The sequence below is a fragment of the Mauremys reevesii genome, linkage group 7 (genome assembly GCF_016161935.1).
Source record: "Mauremys reevesii isolate NIE-2019 linkage group 7, ASM1616193v1, whole genome shotgun sequence".
Lineage (NCBI taxonomy): Eukaryota > Metazoa > Chordata > Testudines > Geoemydidae > Mauremys > Mauremys reevesii.
In genome coordinates, this window is record NC_052629.1 from 92576423 (window position 1) to 92593375 (window position 16953).

Below are 16953 nucleotides of genomic sequence, written 5' to 3' on the forward strand. Positions count from 1 at the left end.
TGGTTTCACCTATAACGCGGTAAGAATTTTTGGCTCCCAAGGACAGCGTTATATCGAGGTAGAGGTGTAATTATATGCCTGACTCTTTTGTACCTCAGGCTGCTGCTCTGCTAATAATATGAGCCCCTATCTCCCTGTCTCCAAGAAACTAGCATTACTGATTTTGCTACATGGATGCTATTTTTGTTATTCAGTCCTCTTCTTTGTTCTTGCTACAACACAAACCAATGAAACAGAATTAAAAAAAAAAAGACATTTTCCTACCTGTTTTTTAGTCCACGACCTGAAAGCACCATTAAGAATTTTTGCCCCTTGGACTAAATGAGAAGGAGGCTGCTGCCCAGCTTTGTGCAAACCTAAGCAAAGGAAATATTCAATAATATTCAACCATGGTGGCCAATTTTCTATTTAAAATTCTTTATTAAAAAATGTCTAGCTGTGCACTGAGGTGGGAGGCGAGGGGGTGTTTGGAGCCAGTAGCATGTACTCACTGAAACCAAATCATGGCTATAACTTCTATAGTAATAGGAGTGCCATAATCCATTCCTCAATGAGTCTGCTCTGTCCCTGTGCATTATGTCTCCATTTGAGTTTATAACTGAAGTGAGTTGATTCCCAGTTAGCTCAAATTAGCTACCAAGTTTGTACATGCTAGTCTGGACACTCCACAAACACTGGTCTTAGGACACAAATGTTTGTGGTTTACCTCAGTGCTCAGACTCCCATTGACTTTGGCAGACTTTAAATCAGGCCCTTACCTTGTGTGTCTGCTGCTCTCTTTTATTTCTGCTAGCATTAAATGATACTGTCAACAGTTCTGGTCACTTTGAATAAAAAACCTGGTATCTAAAATACTTCATTAAAGAGAGCTGCCACGGATTAGATGTTTATAACATAACACACTGCTTCCATCAGGCAAACAATGTATCTGTTCTTCTGGAGATAAAAGGTACCCCTAATAATTCTGCTCATTATAGTTTGGTTCATAGCTAAGTCACAAGGAGACCCCCTTAAAGCCCACATTAAGATGAAACTTTGGTCTTACTTATTTAAATTATATCAATTTATTTTATTTATTTTAAAAAAATCTGTGTGTTTCTCTCTCCAGACGATGCTGTGACAAGAAATTAAGATGAAGAACAAAATAATTACAGTAAATAAAACGTGTGTGGTGTGCATGAGGTATCTATGTATATAATGTGCCTGTTAACTTTGAAGCAATCCAGTTCAGCAGCTCTTGTGCTCCCAGAAAACTTTACTATTCAGCATCTGTGAAGGTCACATTAACATTACCAAATGACCGGATTCTGCTGCCCTTACAACCAGGTAATTAGCACCTGGCTGCATAAGTAGTTCTATGAAAATCAGTGGAGCACTTGAGAAATGAGGCACTACTCAATCTAAGGTCGGCAGAATTTGGCACTAATTTAGACAAATCATAGGGCATGACTGCAAATCTGGCACTCAGCCGCTCTAGAAAAGCTATACTACCTTACAATGTAGTTGCCCTGTGATACAACTGGTGGGACCTCAGCTCTGTCTTCAACTCTGCTAAACTGTTTAGAGGCTTTAGCATAAATAAGAGACAGAGATAAGCTCCTCTCTGCACTACAGAATGTAATAATTCCTTTAAATGATTTGGGGGGAAATTACTGTATTATAAGATGGTGACCTGACATGGTTGTACTAGTAGGTCAGATAGGACCAAAATCAACAAGTACTTTCCAAATTTGTATATGTTCTTTTTAGCCTACACACCAGCTAAGCACATTTATCTTTACTTTCTGTTAGTATCTTAGGTAAAACGCAAAGACTTGATTCTGCTAGATCAAAAACTGGTGATTTTGGCCTCTGTCCATCTTGTGGCTTGCACACCAATGGAAAATAATGGTAACTCTATCCTCACATAACCACAGCTGAGAAAACAGAGTGCATGGAACAGTGGTCTACCTTTGAATGTCTCCAGCAGATGCTTTCCCATATACCAACATGCCGTTTCAAAGTTTGGAAACTGGGTTAGGCTGACAATTTTCAACCGCCTTTCCACTTCGTACGCTCTGTGATACAAAGCAAAAATGCACTTTACATTTAACAGACTGCAAGCTACATTACAAGTGAAAAGAAAAGTATAGCTCATTGACACATTAGAATGCAAACGTCTTATGGATTTATTTCCCAGATTTGTATTTTTTAATCAACTAGGCTGGAATCAATCCTAAAACACAACATTAAAATAACACAAGTAAAAAAGAAACAGGAAATTAATGACGGAAAATGGTCTCATTGCATGATTTGTCTGACCTCAGAACAGACCTTTACTTTACGCTTGGTACGGTCCCCAGCTGGGCAGCTAGAAGTCCATATTCAGAAGGGTGCACAGTGTGTTGTAAGGTACATCTCCCAAAGTAACATAGCATATCTCTTTTCTTCTGGTGCCCTCGTGCGTAAATTAAAACAACGTACTGTATGTCTACACTGCAACCAAGGAATGTATCTACAGCATGTGTAGACATACCTAGCTAGCTCATAAACTGGTAGCAGTGAAGCCATGCCAGCACAGACTTCACAGCTGGCTGCTACAAGCCCACTTGGAACCCTGGATAATTACTCGGGCAGCTAGCCCATGTTGAAGTCCATGATGTGACAGCCTCATTGTTATTGAAATGTGAACTAGTTAGATCGGTAACGTAGTCGAGGGTAAATATGGCTAAAGAGAGTTTATCCACTTACTTCTTGTTTGGGGAACATGGAGTTTAGTTTAGCTTAGTTCACCCACTTCTTTTTTTACCATTACACCACTGAGCCAGATTGGAGCTACCCTGGATGCGTCTACACATGCTGCAATTACACCCCACAATTAAAGTGCAGACGTACCCTTAGATACCCTTGCATTTAATTATATTGAGGGTAAATAATGTCTTGAGGAGTCTAAGTGTAAAACAGTTTAAGAAGGCAGAAGTGTCTAAATTTTGCATTGCTCTGAATTTGGCCCATAACATACACGGACATAAGTACACCTCTACCCCAATATAACGCTGTCCTCGGGAGCCCAAAAAACTTACCGCATTATAGGTGAAACCGTGTTATATCGAACTTGCTTTGATCGGCCGGAGTGCGCAGCCCCGCCCTCCCGGAGCACTGCTTTACTGCGTTATATCCAAATTTGTGTTTTATCGGGTCGCGTTATAGCGGGGTAGCGGGGTATTAAATATTCAAGCTAATTCTTAGAAGGGAGTCTGGCTCAATTCATGGTCTTTTTAACCTGTAAAGGAAATCTAAGTTCCTTACAACTAAAATTAGGTCTGAACCAAAATTTCAGATCCCAAATCAACAAATGATTCCAAATACAGAACCTCAATCTGAAATTTAAGTATAGATAAAATTGATAAGGAAAAGCTGAAAACATAGACGAAGTACCTCATCTGCATTTCAACACTTAGGCTATGTAGAAAATGTCCCGCAAATGCTAGGCAATCTACAGGTGTGAGAGTTGCATAAATCCAACCTGTAAAAGACAGAGAAATAAAGGAGACACTGAGTAAAACCCTGGTAACTTGTTAACAGCATGCTGCTGCAGTCTATGTAGTATCTTACTTCCTGTGTGGCCATCCAGATCATGGGCCCATTTCAGCCCTTTTAGTGAGCAAGGGTTACGCTGTTGGAGTAAATAGAGTTGCACATGCTTAAATTAGCACTGAATTAGCACCCACTGCTTTCATTGTACATTAGGGCCTGATCCTGTAACATGCCGAGAACCTTCATCTCCCATGGGAGTCTTGCTAATTCACTTGCAGCAAGATCAGAGAGAGAGAGAGAGAGAGATGTTGCACAGATCATTCAGAGAGCTACTGTTTTATTGTTACTCTGAAAAACAGCAGTAATAGAACAGTACCTGTTTTCAGACCTTCAAGTGTAAAAAACCCCAAGTACTGACAACTCTTGATAAGGGCTTCAAGCGTGGTGCTATGAACAGGTGTTTTCCAAATACTTATTTTCATACAAAAAGCTACTCTCGCTTGAACCCCCTCACATAGTGGATCCTGTAAACTGTTCAGTGTTTACTCTGCCAGACAGTTTCACATATGGTCATCAGGAAAACGCCTACTTTCTACTTTTTACGGTCAAAGCAAAACTCAAATGTGTAATTAATTCTGACTACACACAGAGAAAGAAATGGGGACACTCTGGATGCTGCCTGTAAAGCATGAGTACCAGGATTAATATTAATAATTGTTTGTGTTAATGCAGCACCTAGACATGCCAACTCAGATAGGAGCCCCATTGTGAGAGGCACTGTATAAACAGAGAAAGAGAATCCCTGCCCCAAAGAGATGACTGTCTAAAGGGAGGAGGGGAAACTGAGGCACAGAGAGGCAAAGAGGCACAAGCAGGTTAGAGGTAGAGCCATGAATATAATCCAGATCTCATGACACTCAATGCAGTGTCCCATCCACTGGACTATGCTACCTCTCATCAGGCTGCATCTCTATAAAGATGCTGGTGCCGAGAATATGGGGGTTGACAAAACAAAATCTACCATCCCCAGTCTGCAGCTAGGGTTTGAATGTATAGTGCAGCATTCAGTATATGGGCTGGAGTGGAACAACGGCCAGAGACACAGACCCTTAGCTCCCCAGTATCATAGGAAAATAAGGACTCTGAAAAGCACTTAGAAGTCTAAGGATGTGTCTACACTGCAATAAGAGACCGATAGCAATGGGGGCTGACTCAGGTTCACAGGGCTTAACAATGCAGTGTAAACATTCAGGCTCAGGCTGGCACCTGGCTTCTGAGACGCCATGGGGGAGAAGGTCTCAGAACCAGTGCTCCAGCCATAGGCGCCGACTCCGTAGGTGCTCCAGGGCTGGCGCACCAACGGGGGGGACAATGGTGGGTGATGAGCACCCACCAGCAGCCCCCCATCAGAACTTCCCCCTCCCCACAGTGCCTCCTGCCTGCCGACGGGCCCGGCCAATCAGCACCTCCCCCTCCGTGCCCGCTGCAATCAGCTGTTTCACCACTTGCAGCGCGCAAGAGGCTCTGGGGGGGTGGGGAAAGGAGCGAAGACGTGGTGCGCTCGGGGGAGAGGGCCGGACAGGGTGGGACCTTGGGGGAGGGGTAGAGTGAGGGCGGTCTCCTGTGGTATATTTTCTAATGCTTTGTCCAGACCCATTTTAAATGTCTTCCATCACTGCCTTTGGGAGGCTTTTCAACAGATTAATAGATTTTGCCCTTAGAAAAATATTCCTGATGTTCAGACAAAACTCCTTTGCTTAACTCAATCCAACTACTCCTAGATCATCCTAAATAATTCCTCTCTCTCTCTCCCCCGGGAGTTTACTCCTTTTAAATATTGGTACAGTACAATATTCTTTGGCCAGAATCTGCTTTCCTTTGCACCTCCACAGCACTAGGGAAGTCAACACTATAGAACTGGTCAAAAATTTTCAAACTTCACAGGAGGGACTGCATGCCCCAGGGAGGTTCTGCTTCTCTAGCTTCACTCCTGTTTCAGAAAAGCATGTAGAAGTGCTACCTCAAATCAGTGTGCTTTCCCAGATGGTCCAGTGGTTAGCATGCTAGACATAGATTTAGGAGACCCAGGTTCAAGTCCCAGCCCTGCCAAAAACTGTGTGTGTGAGAGCCTGGGAGAATCATGTAGCTGTTATGTTACAGCCCCTTATTGGGAAAATACTTTTCTACCTCACATGGGTGTTGTGAGGATAAATACCCTATAGATCATGAGGTGCTCAGACCCTATGGTAAAGGAGGCTAAACAAATACCTAAAATAGACAGATTTCCTGCACTGAGGCCTCTATTAATTCTTCCTCCCTCCCCATCCTTTTGGCACGGAAAACAGAGAGGAACATGGAGCTCGGTTAGAGCAGAATGTTCGCTGCACATCACTGAAATGACAGACAAGTAATAGGATCTCTGGTTTAAATTACAATAGTATCTGCTGTTCAGCATGCACCATGTAAATGACAATAAAGCAAGGCACACAGAATCTGTGCTTCATCTGATGAGGTCAATTGAGTAAGTACATGAAATACCATTTTTTCCCCAGAGAAGAGAATAATTTATAATTAGGCAAAGCTTGCACGCACAGAGCAGCACTTGTTTTTAATATTCCAGGGAATCCTCTACACAGATCACCTTTAGCAACCTACTCACCTGATGGGATAAAGAGCGTTTGTCCTTGCTTAACTGTGCATTTATAACATTTATCCACTTGGTCTGCAAAAAACATCTCACTGTGATTTGCTGCTGACTGCCAGCGTTCATACAGGGAAATGTTTGCAGAGGCCGGTTTGATGAGATAAAATATCTTTTCTCCCTGAATTGAAAAAAAAAATGCAGTTAGCAACAAACATCCAAACCAAATGAAACTGCAACAGAGTGGCTGTTGGACCGCCTATTTTAACACTATTTAAATAAGGTTTGCTAGACAATTTTGGATAGAATCCTGGTATAGAAACATAACTGAAAATGGGATTACATATAATCTAAGAAGTTTTTTTTAAAAGGATCATGTGTTTATATATAAACCTTTACAAAGTTTGTTACTGGTAGATAATTGCTCAGACTTTGGGATCGTATTAGCAACAGATGGAAAAGACCTACTGTATCAGAGTAACAGCAGAATATAATAATATTTAGCATTTATAAATAGATTTAAATTTAGAAAGTACTGCACAAACATTAACTAATTCATCCTTAAATTAGAGTTCTCTGAAAGAGAAGATTTAGACAACTTATACATTAGGGGCCCTATCCTTGGTGTAAACTGGCACAGCACCGACTAATGGCGCTACACTGATTTACCTCAGTTGAGGACCTGGGCCTATATTTTTATTACAGTGACACTTTATCTTAGCCAAAGAGCTTGGAAATGTTTGATGATGGTCTAAGAATTGAACTGGTTATTAAATGGGAAGTAAAATGTAACTCCTTACTTTCAGCACGTGGTACCAAGCCGATGCCCCTCCAGAGTCTATGTGAAAATCTGTGTAGCTGTCCTTCACGCATATCAGGCAGTACTTGGTCACTTTTGGTTTTCCCAGCAGAGCATCATCAGGCCAATAATTCTCCACCCAAGACAGCTTTTTAACGATGTCTGGTGGTTCTACAAAACTGGACATTCTTAACAGAGGGGATAAAAAACCTTTTTAATAATGATCAAAATAACCATCACATACAGAAAAGAAGGGCTGGATTCTGATCTGTTACATCAATCTGAATCTGGAGTAACTCCATACCTATCAATGGAGTTATTCTGAATTTAGAGCAAAGTAATTAAGATCAGAACCTGATCTGGAATATTTCAGGCATAAGGAAACTATACTTTTACAGCAAAGAGTCCTGTGGCACCTTATAGACTAACAGACATATTGGAGCATGAGCTCCAATGCACATGCATCCGACAAAGTGGGTATTCACCCATGAAAGCTCATGCTCCAATACGTCTGTTAGTCTATAAGGTGCCACAGGACTCTTTGCTGCTTTTACAGATCCAGACTAACACGGCTACCCCTCTGATACTATACTTTTACAATAAGCTGAAAAATGTTCACAAGCAGAAGTTGGTGGGGTTTAAATCTCTTCATGAAACATGCTGATCCTTTTCTGGTCTGTGAACTTGTGCTGTTGACATTATTAATGTTGTTTAATTAGCTCCTGGTTTACAGTATCAATATTGTGATGTTTAGGTTTAGCGATTGTATGGTGGCATACAGTGGATGTGTTACTTTTTGATGTCCCGGCTAGGAGGAGTCCTGGTGGACTGAGAAATCACTCCTTTTCTTTGCAAAGTGAGCTGGCCATTCTTAATACAATTAATGAGGGCTTGAGCCAGTTCTGGTCTCAGTGATGTCTCAAAAACTTCAAATGAGGAGAAAGTGTTATTCGGGGAGCTCATCCAAGCATATTCAATCACAAGTTGACATGAAGAACTGAAAAAGTGACTATGTAGTGCTGGAACTAAATTAACCTTTTACTTAAACCAGGTCAATACTTAGAACAAATATCTGTTTTTCCAACACAGGGCACTTTAAAAATGTCACTTAAATGAGAGCATCTGAACATCAATCTAAAATTATATGCTCCCGTTTGCCAGGCATGTATCATTTATGCTCACCGTCAGAGCCTGTAACATAGTTCCAGTTAAAATGGCTGGGAATGATGGAGTTTGAGATTCAATTAAAACGTCACTGTCTTTGTTAAGAAATAAAATATTTGGTAGTTGATGTCTAAATCATCAGCATATGAGTGATGGCTCCAGCAATCCTGAGAATAAAAGACCTCCCATCATTGTTGTCTCTTAAAAGTGGAAAGCTGTAAAATCCCTATTGAAAATACTTGTAATTATTGAACTCTGAAATTACTTTAGATTCTTTATGTGGAAACAAGCTTAAATCACTAAAACAATAAATACAAGAGAGCACGGGCGAGAAAACTCTGGATATTAAAAGAAATGAACTTGCAATTATCTTTCAGCCTTTTTCTAGTCTCTGTTAATTATTATTGTTTTTTTTTCTTTTCAGCAAGATGGAATGTTCTTCTAAAATCATAACTGTTTATTTTTCTGCTGGAGCTCATCATGTTCTCTGTAGTGATGTGGTCTTTATAAAGGGTCCTTTTCCCCAGTGACATTTTCTTTATACGTGTCTAGATTACCCAGAAGGAGTACAAGGCAAATCTAAAGAATTCATGCGACTGCATAAGGTTCAGGATAGCATAAATTCATCGCCCTCACTGAAGCTACTCCTGGGGTATAATCTCACTCCAAGTCCTGAATATGGCTGTATAAACCAAAAAAACAGTAATTTGTACTTTCAGGTATAGAGGGGACTGTTAAGAGCCTGAAACACAACATGAAACACAGTGCAGAATGGGAGATTCCCCACGTCCGAGGTTTATAAAACTGAAATTCATTCAATCACTAAATTTTGCAGCTAGCTTCAAATCAGTGCTATAGCAGGAACACATATTCAGGGACAACTAACAAACATCTGTGCTCAAGTCAGTGTCACTGTCACATAAGGTCAACATCAGGATGGATCTGGAGTCAAAGAGGTAACAGATTACCTGCAAACACTGAAGCAGAGGCATTCACACCCTCCACAAAACCAGCAGACTATATTCACTTTAACTCTGTTCTCATCAACCCCTGAACTAAATTAAACCAGAATAACTCCGATGTATATTGTTTAATCTGTCTGGAGTTGCACTGAATTTGCAGTGTACTGAAATCAGAATCTGGTCCAATGTCTACAGGTGCCTAGGATGGCTTTACCAAACATCTATCAAACATCACCATTTTAGTACTGTGCTCTTGGAGACACTCACAGAAATATAATAAAGGAAAACAGACTGAGGGTAAAATTTTCAGAAATGCCAATGTGACTAAGGAGTCCAAGTTCCACTGACTCTCAGGTGCTATGGATAATTTTATTTTACAGCAGATTTCCAAAGACCATTTGGCCCTTTTTCTTCTGGCTTTGTTAATTTAAAAAAAAAATCGTGTCAGAAACAAGCTTGGAAAACGAGACCTCCCCCACCCCTTCATCCCTTGAGAAGTTCATGTGGAGGACTTGGTTAATCTACACATCTCTCTACAGTTTCATTGTGCCTTTGCCTTATCTCTTTTTTTTGGCATCCTGCCAATATTTGACTTGTTTCATATAAGTATCCAATGTGATGTCAGACATGCATCAAGACTGATGGTCCACTGCCTCAAGCCTTGTGTAGCCATGTGCAAAGTGGCTGTGTGATGCGCCTGTTTTTAATCTGGTAGCATGTTATGGTCTAAGGCTTTGTCTACATGGGAAAAAAATTTGGTATAACTGAAGGTTTGAATTTAAGCTATCATTAAACCAGTATAACTCCCCAGGTCGTTTTCAGTTTAGCTTACGTCACTTGGGAAGGAGCTTAAGCGACGCTGAAAAAAGCCACTAGTATACTAGAAGAGTGTCCACATGGGGAGTTATAGCAGCATAACTATATCTCATTGGTATAACTGGTAAAACTTTCCCATGTAGATACACCCTAACTGACCACACAAGGGGCAAGGCAGTGGAGAATCAGACCCACTGTGAAATCAGTATGCTGAGGCCACAGCACCTCCTCCTACAGAGAAACCTGCGGGAGAAGCCAGAAGGGACTCAAATCTCATGGAGCTTTTAGGACACCATACTCTACAGAGGGCATGGTTCCAGGGTACATGGAGTAGACTGGTCAATTATTTCCTCTTACCTTGTATCTGAAAATTCCAAGTTAGTTACATTGAGAACTCTTTTCCTGTTGGTACTGTAGTAGTAATCAACAAACTCCTTCAGTTTCATCTTACAGTCTTTCTGTTTGGTGACATCAGTGACATCAACACTTCTTTCTGGTCCTAAGAAATTAATGCCAAGAGAAAATGGGAGTTTCAGATCACTAGGAATGCAGGATTGGACCCATTGGACAATGAGTGGGTGAGTTAAAGTTTCTAGAAGCACCTTAAACTTCTGCATTTCCCAGCTGTTTCATGTTTAATCTTAATCACCTTAATCAGTGTAATCTTAAGGTTATATTAACAATAACTTTTGTACTTATCTCCTCTGAGCTTTTCATTTTAAAAGATTTTATCTGAAAAAGATTAGTGTTAGGTTAGTTTTAATTTCTCTACTTATTTCATTGTGGAATTTCCATAGTAGCATAATCAAAATCAGATGGAAATCCACAATGAAATAGCTCTGCAAAACCAACCCTATGTGATTAACTAACATTTATATTTTCCTATCGTACCGTATATTACAAGGACAGTAAGGGTATTATACAGCACAAGTGATTTTCCAATTGTTTCTTAATCCTATTATTTTTCTAATAAATTTTCAATTTGGCAAACTGAAATAAATGTTAGCTATCAACGAAGATCGGCCACCTAACATTGTTCCCATTTCTAAAGTACAGTCATTTGGAATAACAGGTGCACCTAAAGAGTCTTACTTTGTCTGGTTTATTTTGTTAAAACTACCAAAAAAATTCATCTTTTCCCAAACACAGAAAACAAGTCCCCAGAACCTCCATTCTGCATTTCATCTAAAATAAACTGGACCTGATTCAGAACTCCAGTGATAACGCTAACCAAGAGTAACTCGACAGAAGCTGGTGGAGCTACAACAGGGTAAAAATGGTGTAAGTGCGGGAAGAGTCAGGCCCAGGAGCTCTAACAATCCTTAATGAGTGCCCATTTTTAAGCCAACAAGTTACCATTTTCTCTAGTCTGCTGTCCTGAAAAGTGACCCTACTGTTCTATATTTCAGTGGAGTTTAAATGTGTAGCCTTAATTTTCTCTCCCAATATCTCTGTTTATAGCTTTCACATTGGGGCAGATATAGAATAAATCAGTTCTTTAGTCACAACACAGCTTTTAGTGCATAATGCCAGCACAACAACAACTTGTCTGGCTCTTTAGTTTACACAAATTACTTTCTCCTCTGCTGCTTCTTAAATAGACTCTTCTATGGCCTATGGAAAACCTTAGAAACAATGGGCTAAATTCCTCCCTGGTATAACCCCATCAAAGCCAAATTACACTTATGTTACACCAGAATTTTGTTTTGTCCCATTCTCTATAGAAACCAGTTCCAGATTGCACAGTAAATAGCCTGTGTTCCTCTACTCTTTGGCTTTTTATTAGAGAGCTTTTTGTATGTAGGGAGGGTGGATTGTTTTAGCTAGCGGCTGGGAGAAAGCCAGCAGATGCTAAGGAGCACTCAGGTCAAACAATAAAATCTGCTAAGGACAGCAGATGGACAAGTAAAAATATGCTTCCAGTAGACTAGAGAGGATGGAAATTACAGTAAACTAAAGGCTATTTTAATACACTGTTGTTTGGGCAACTATCTCACTGTACACAACCATTACAACTATGGACATGTTACGGGAAGAGGGTGTGAGGGTGGGGAGGGACAGCAGACATGGAGAAACATCAAGGGCTGATAACGGTACATGTTAATACACTAGTTGGCAGCTAACTGATTATAGTGGAGAAGGGGCAGATTTTGCAGTATTGATAGGGTGTGATGGAGGTACAGAGTCATGGCAGATGAGAGGAGGGAAAGGAAGTAAGTGTTGTAGCAAAGGGACTGGGTGAGGTGGAAGGGCAGACAAGAGTCTGGAGGCAGATGGAGGAATGAGGGCCTTGAAGGCAAGGAGAACAAATTTTGCAGTGGTTACAGAGCTCCTTCAGGACGGCTCCACGTGATCACTCTGAGATGGGTGCTGAAGAGTTCTGAACAGGTTGAGTCTGGAGAGAACTTGAAGAAGTCAACCAGATGACTGGGAAAGTGATACAGCAGGAGAATATCACCAAATTAATGCAAATGATCATTAGCAATAGAAACCACAGAAAGCCTAACAATACTGACTGATATAAAGCTAAACTGAGCAAGCTGGAATGCTTTGTACAGACAGAGGACCTCAGACTAGCTGTATGTGTGATACATGGTGAGATGGTAGTAGTCAGCTAGGACTAGGGCTGTCAAATGATTAAAAAATTAACTGCCATTTTAATCACACTGTTAAACAATAATGGATTATTTAAATTAATTATAAATATTTTTGGTCTTTTTCTACATTTTCAAATATATTGATTTCAATTACAACACAGACTACCAAGTGTACACTGCTCGCATTATGTTATTATTTTTATTACCAATATTTGCACTGCAAAAAAGAAAACAAAAATAGTACAATCTACAAGTCAAAGCATGAAGGGGCATACAAATGTTTAACATATCTGGCACGTAAATACCTTGAACACTGGCTACAACAGTGCCATGCGAACTTCTGTTCTCACTTTCAGATGACATTGTAAATAAGAAGCGGGCAGCATTATCTCCCAGAAATGTAAACAAACTTGTTTGTCTTAGCGATTGGCTGAACAAGAAGTAGGATTGCATGGACTTGTAAGCTCTAAAGTTTTACATTGTTTTGTTTTTGAGTGCAATTATGTAAAAAAATAATTCTACATTTGTAAGTTGCACTTTCACGATAGAGACTGCACTACAGTACTTGTATGAGGTGAATTGAAAAATATTATTTCTTTTTTATTTGTTTACAGTGCAAATATTTGTAATAAAAAATAATAATATAAAGTGAGCACTCTACACTTTGTATTCTGCATTGTAACTGAAATCACTATATTTGAAATTGTAGAAAAACATCCAAAAATATTTTAACAATGCAATTAAAACTGCAATTAATCGCAATTAATTTTTTTAATCAAGTTAATTTGTTTTGAGTTAATCGCATGAGTTAACTGCGATTAATTGAAAGCCCTAGTTAGGACATGGTTTGGAAAACCAATTTCTCAATATCATGACGACTGCTTCTTGGAACAGAGTGCTCTGCAGTGCAACAGAAAGGAAAACCCTTGCTCTCACTCTCTCCAACACAGGATTTGGCCAGGAAATAATTGTGGTTTAACTAGTAATTAAAAGCTACTGCTGTGTAATGAAGTTTGGGAGCCTTGCAGTGGGAGGGATGACAACAACATTTTACATTTAGCGCAGTTCTAATTTTAAGACAAAATGTTTTGCAAACTAACACACCACTTAAATGCAGCCAATTCTGGACAGAGGGTGGCAGCCAACCAGCACACAGAACTGCACTACCGTGGGAAGAGAAATTCACTGAGCAAACTCTCACCATCATTTTATAGAAAGTGCCACAGAATCTCTAGGGTCAGCCTCCTCACACCTTGTGAGGTCACTTTGCCTGCACAAAATGGTTGTAAAATGCTACCCAATCCCAATGGAAGTATTTCACACCCACTTCGCACAGGTACGAATGACTGCACAAGGAGTAAAGCAATGTAGAATCAGGCCCTTAAGGACAGAACCTTGACCCTACCGAGCATCCTTTTCACTACTTCAGTAGCACAAAGCAGCCTTAAAGTTGGCCTAATTGTGCAGCTCGGGGATCCCTAGGGGCAGGGGGTGTGCCAGTGTGTTGAGGGGGGCATGACCAGAGCTTGCTGCATTCCAGCAATCCCCAGATACTGCCACAGCCATTTGGGCCACTCAGGGCCGGTGCAACCATTTAGGTCGCCTAGGGCACTAGGATTTGGGGGACGGCATTTTCTTCGGCAGCAACCACGGCTGCCCCAGTCACCGCCGGCATTTAGGCGGAAGGAGCTGGGGAGCATGGGAGGGCCACTTGCAGCAAGTAAGGGGGGCGGGGGTGGCACGCAGGGGAACTCACCGCCCCAGCTCACCCCTGCCCCGCCTCCTCCCCAAGCACACTTCTCCCGCCTCCCAGGCTTGCGGCGCCAAGCTCGGGAGGCGGGAGAAGTGAAGCAGTGATGGCATGCTCGGGGTAGAGGCGGAGCAGGGGTGAGCTGGGGCGGGGAAGGCGCCTCAGGGAGGAGGGAGGGAAGCTGCCATGAGGGGGGGCACCTCAGGGCAGGGGCTCGGGGACGGTGCAAGGTGGAAGTTTCGCCTAGGGCGTGAAACATCCTTGCACCGGCCCTGGGGCCACTATAGGTTGCAGGAAGACAGAGAAGCCTTCAGCAGTTGCTATAGCTTATGTGAAAAGTCCAAACTGGATCCCACGGCCCTGGAAATCTGAGGAGTACAAAGGTGGCACAGAGACATCATTGCCCCTCCCCACAGGGTGATGCACCAAACGCAGTTCAGCCAGACCCGAACATCTGGGCCAGCATGTCTATGCAGGTCAGACGAGATCTTGATTTCTAAAGAGGACCTGTGTTTGTCCCCTTTTTCCTTCCTGATGACGTTTAAGAAGGCCTGAAATTAGTTTATCATCATTTTCCCCCCATTTGCTTTTTATTGACAAATGCTAGTGATATTATGGGCCTAATCCTCAAATGGCATAAATGGGATTAGCTCCACTGACACAGATTTACTCCTGCTGAGGATCTGGCCCATCAAATCTCACCTTCCTTCAGAGAAGCAGACGATGAGAGTGGGGAGGGAGGGGGGAATCACTCAAAGAGTTCTTCCCCCAAGCATTTGTCAGGAGCTTCATTTAAATAAGTAACAAAAACCAAAGAGGCCTGATTCCCTGCTGGTTTACTCCAGTTTTACACAGATGCAACGGTGCTGATTTTGTACAATGGGGGCAGAGAGAAGAGGGGAGAAGGAGCAGCCATGGACCAGTCACCCTTTGATCTGGGCATCAGAGCTGGCTGAGCATTCAGGGAGGAGTACCTCTGATCCTGGGAAGTGAGCAGCTGTGTGAGCACTCTCCCACCTGGATGTGCAGCTCTGCCCTTGACAGGGCGAGGCCGAAACGGCATGACTGAAAGCAGCAGCAAACAACTATTACACCACTTTCTAGACAAATACGTACCGACGTAGTTTTCAACGTCACTGACGTAGAATGTAGGTGCGGGTACTGCTAAGCCCAAGCCATCCTTCTTCGGAACCAGGATAGGTTCTGTGAACCCATTTTCTTCCAAGTACTCTGTTGTTAGCTGGCTTCCTGTCACTTTGACTACCACATCTTCAGCACTAGAAACACAAACACAGATACTGTGCTAAGATATTTCACATCCAAATTCAGCATCTTTTTTATTTCTTTATTGAAAGGATAAGCACACAATTATATACAAGTTGCTGTAAGCAATAAGATGCCACTGATAACTTATCCCTTGTATCTCTTGCTTTGTTTAATCAGGTGGCTTGATATTTTTGAAGCAATCCAAAACAATGTCCTTGGCTTCTACTTATATTGACAAAATGCTGGGATTTTCAAAGAAGCATATGGTAGTTAGGTGCCCAAATCCCATTGAAACTCAATGGAAACTGAACACCTAACTCCCTTAGGCACCTTTAATAGTGTAATGTGAATTTTGCTATTGGAAACTATAAACTATACGAAAGAAGTAAGTCAGCGTGTCAAATAAAACTAGATATGAATTTTGTATGCTGGATCTTATGACTGCCAGTTTAATATCTCATCCCATTATATATATAAGTACATGTATTCAAAGGGTACGTCTACACTACGGGATTATTCCGAATTTGCATAAACCGGTTTTGTAAAACAGAATTTATAAAATCGGGTGGAGCGCGGCCATACTAGGCACATTAAATCGGTGGTGTGCGTCCATGGTCCATGGCTAGCGTCGATTTCTGGAGCGTTGCACTGTGGGTAGCTATTCCCTAGCTATCCCATAGTTCCCGCAGCCTCCCCCGCCCCTTGGAACTTCCGGGTTGAGATCCCAGTGCCTGATGGGGCAAAAATCATTGTCGCGGGTGGTTCTGGGTAAATGTCGTCAGTCACTCCTTCCTCTGGGAAAGCAATGGCAGACAAGCATTTCGTGCCTTTTTCCCCTGGATTGCCCTGGCAGATGCCATAGCATGGCAATCATGGAGCTTGTTTTGCCGTTTGTGACTCTCACCGTATGTGTACTAGATGCCGCTCACAGAGGCGATTCAGCAGCGCTACACAGAAGCATGCTTTTGCTTTTGCATGACAGCAGAGATGGTTACTAGCCATATTGCACCATCCAAACCCTTCCATAAATTGGAACTGAGGATGATCATGGCTACCAGTCCTTTTGTACCATTTGCTGCTAGTGCCCCTGGCCGATCAGCCAGGGGCGCAAAAGCCAAGATTGGTTACTAGCCATATTGCACCTTCCATCGTTTTGTACCATTTGCTGCTGTCATAAGTGCCCCTGGCCGATCAGCCAGGGCGCAAAAGCAAAATTGGGAATGACTCCTGAGTCAATCCCTCCTTTTGGGTATCTAAAAATAGAATCAGTGCTGCCTAATATAGGCAAGTGTACTAGAGAACCACCGTATCATAGAACCAGAGAGCACAGCTGCTCTGTGTCAGAGCCTGCAGAAATTATGATCTGTATGCTATTCACAGGGGTGCTCCTGTAACAACCCCACCTGTTGATTCCGTTCTTCCCCAGCCTTTCTTGGCTACCG

At 41.8% G+C, this 16953-nt stretch overlaps 1 protein-coding gene across 3 annotated transcripts in view; it reads right to left on the reverse strand.

Annotated features, from left to right (window-relative positions):
• PHF2 (PHD finger protein 2) overlaps positions 1–16953 on the reverse strand; it is a 143129-nt gene that overhangs the window by 37759 nt on the left and 88417 nt on the right. For all 3 annotated transcript variants that reach the window (XR_005582781.1, XM_039481321.1, XM_039481322.1), the window contains 7 exons: positions 15362–15522; positions 10256–10397; positions 6958–7144; positions 6176–6338; positions 3418–3505; positions 1951–2057; positions 265–356 (listed from right to left, as the gene is read on the reverse strand). Coding sequence is in view for 2 of the 3 variants with exons in the window: in XM_039481321.1 (XP_039337255.1) it covers positions 265–356; positions 1951–2057; positions 3418–3505; positions 6176–6338; positions 6958–7144; positions 10256–10397; positions 15362–15522 (940 nt within the window). In the remaining variant the exon portion in view is untranslated. The remainder of the gene's footprint in view (positions 1–264; positions 357–1950; positions 2058–3417; positions 3506–6175; positions 6339–6957; positions 7145–10255; positions 10398–15361; positions 15523–16953) is intronic.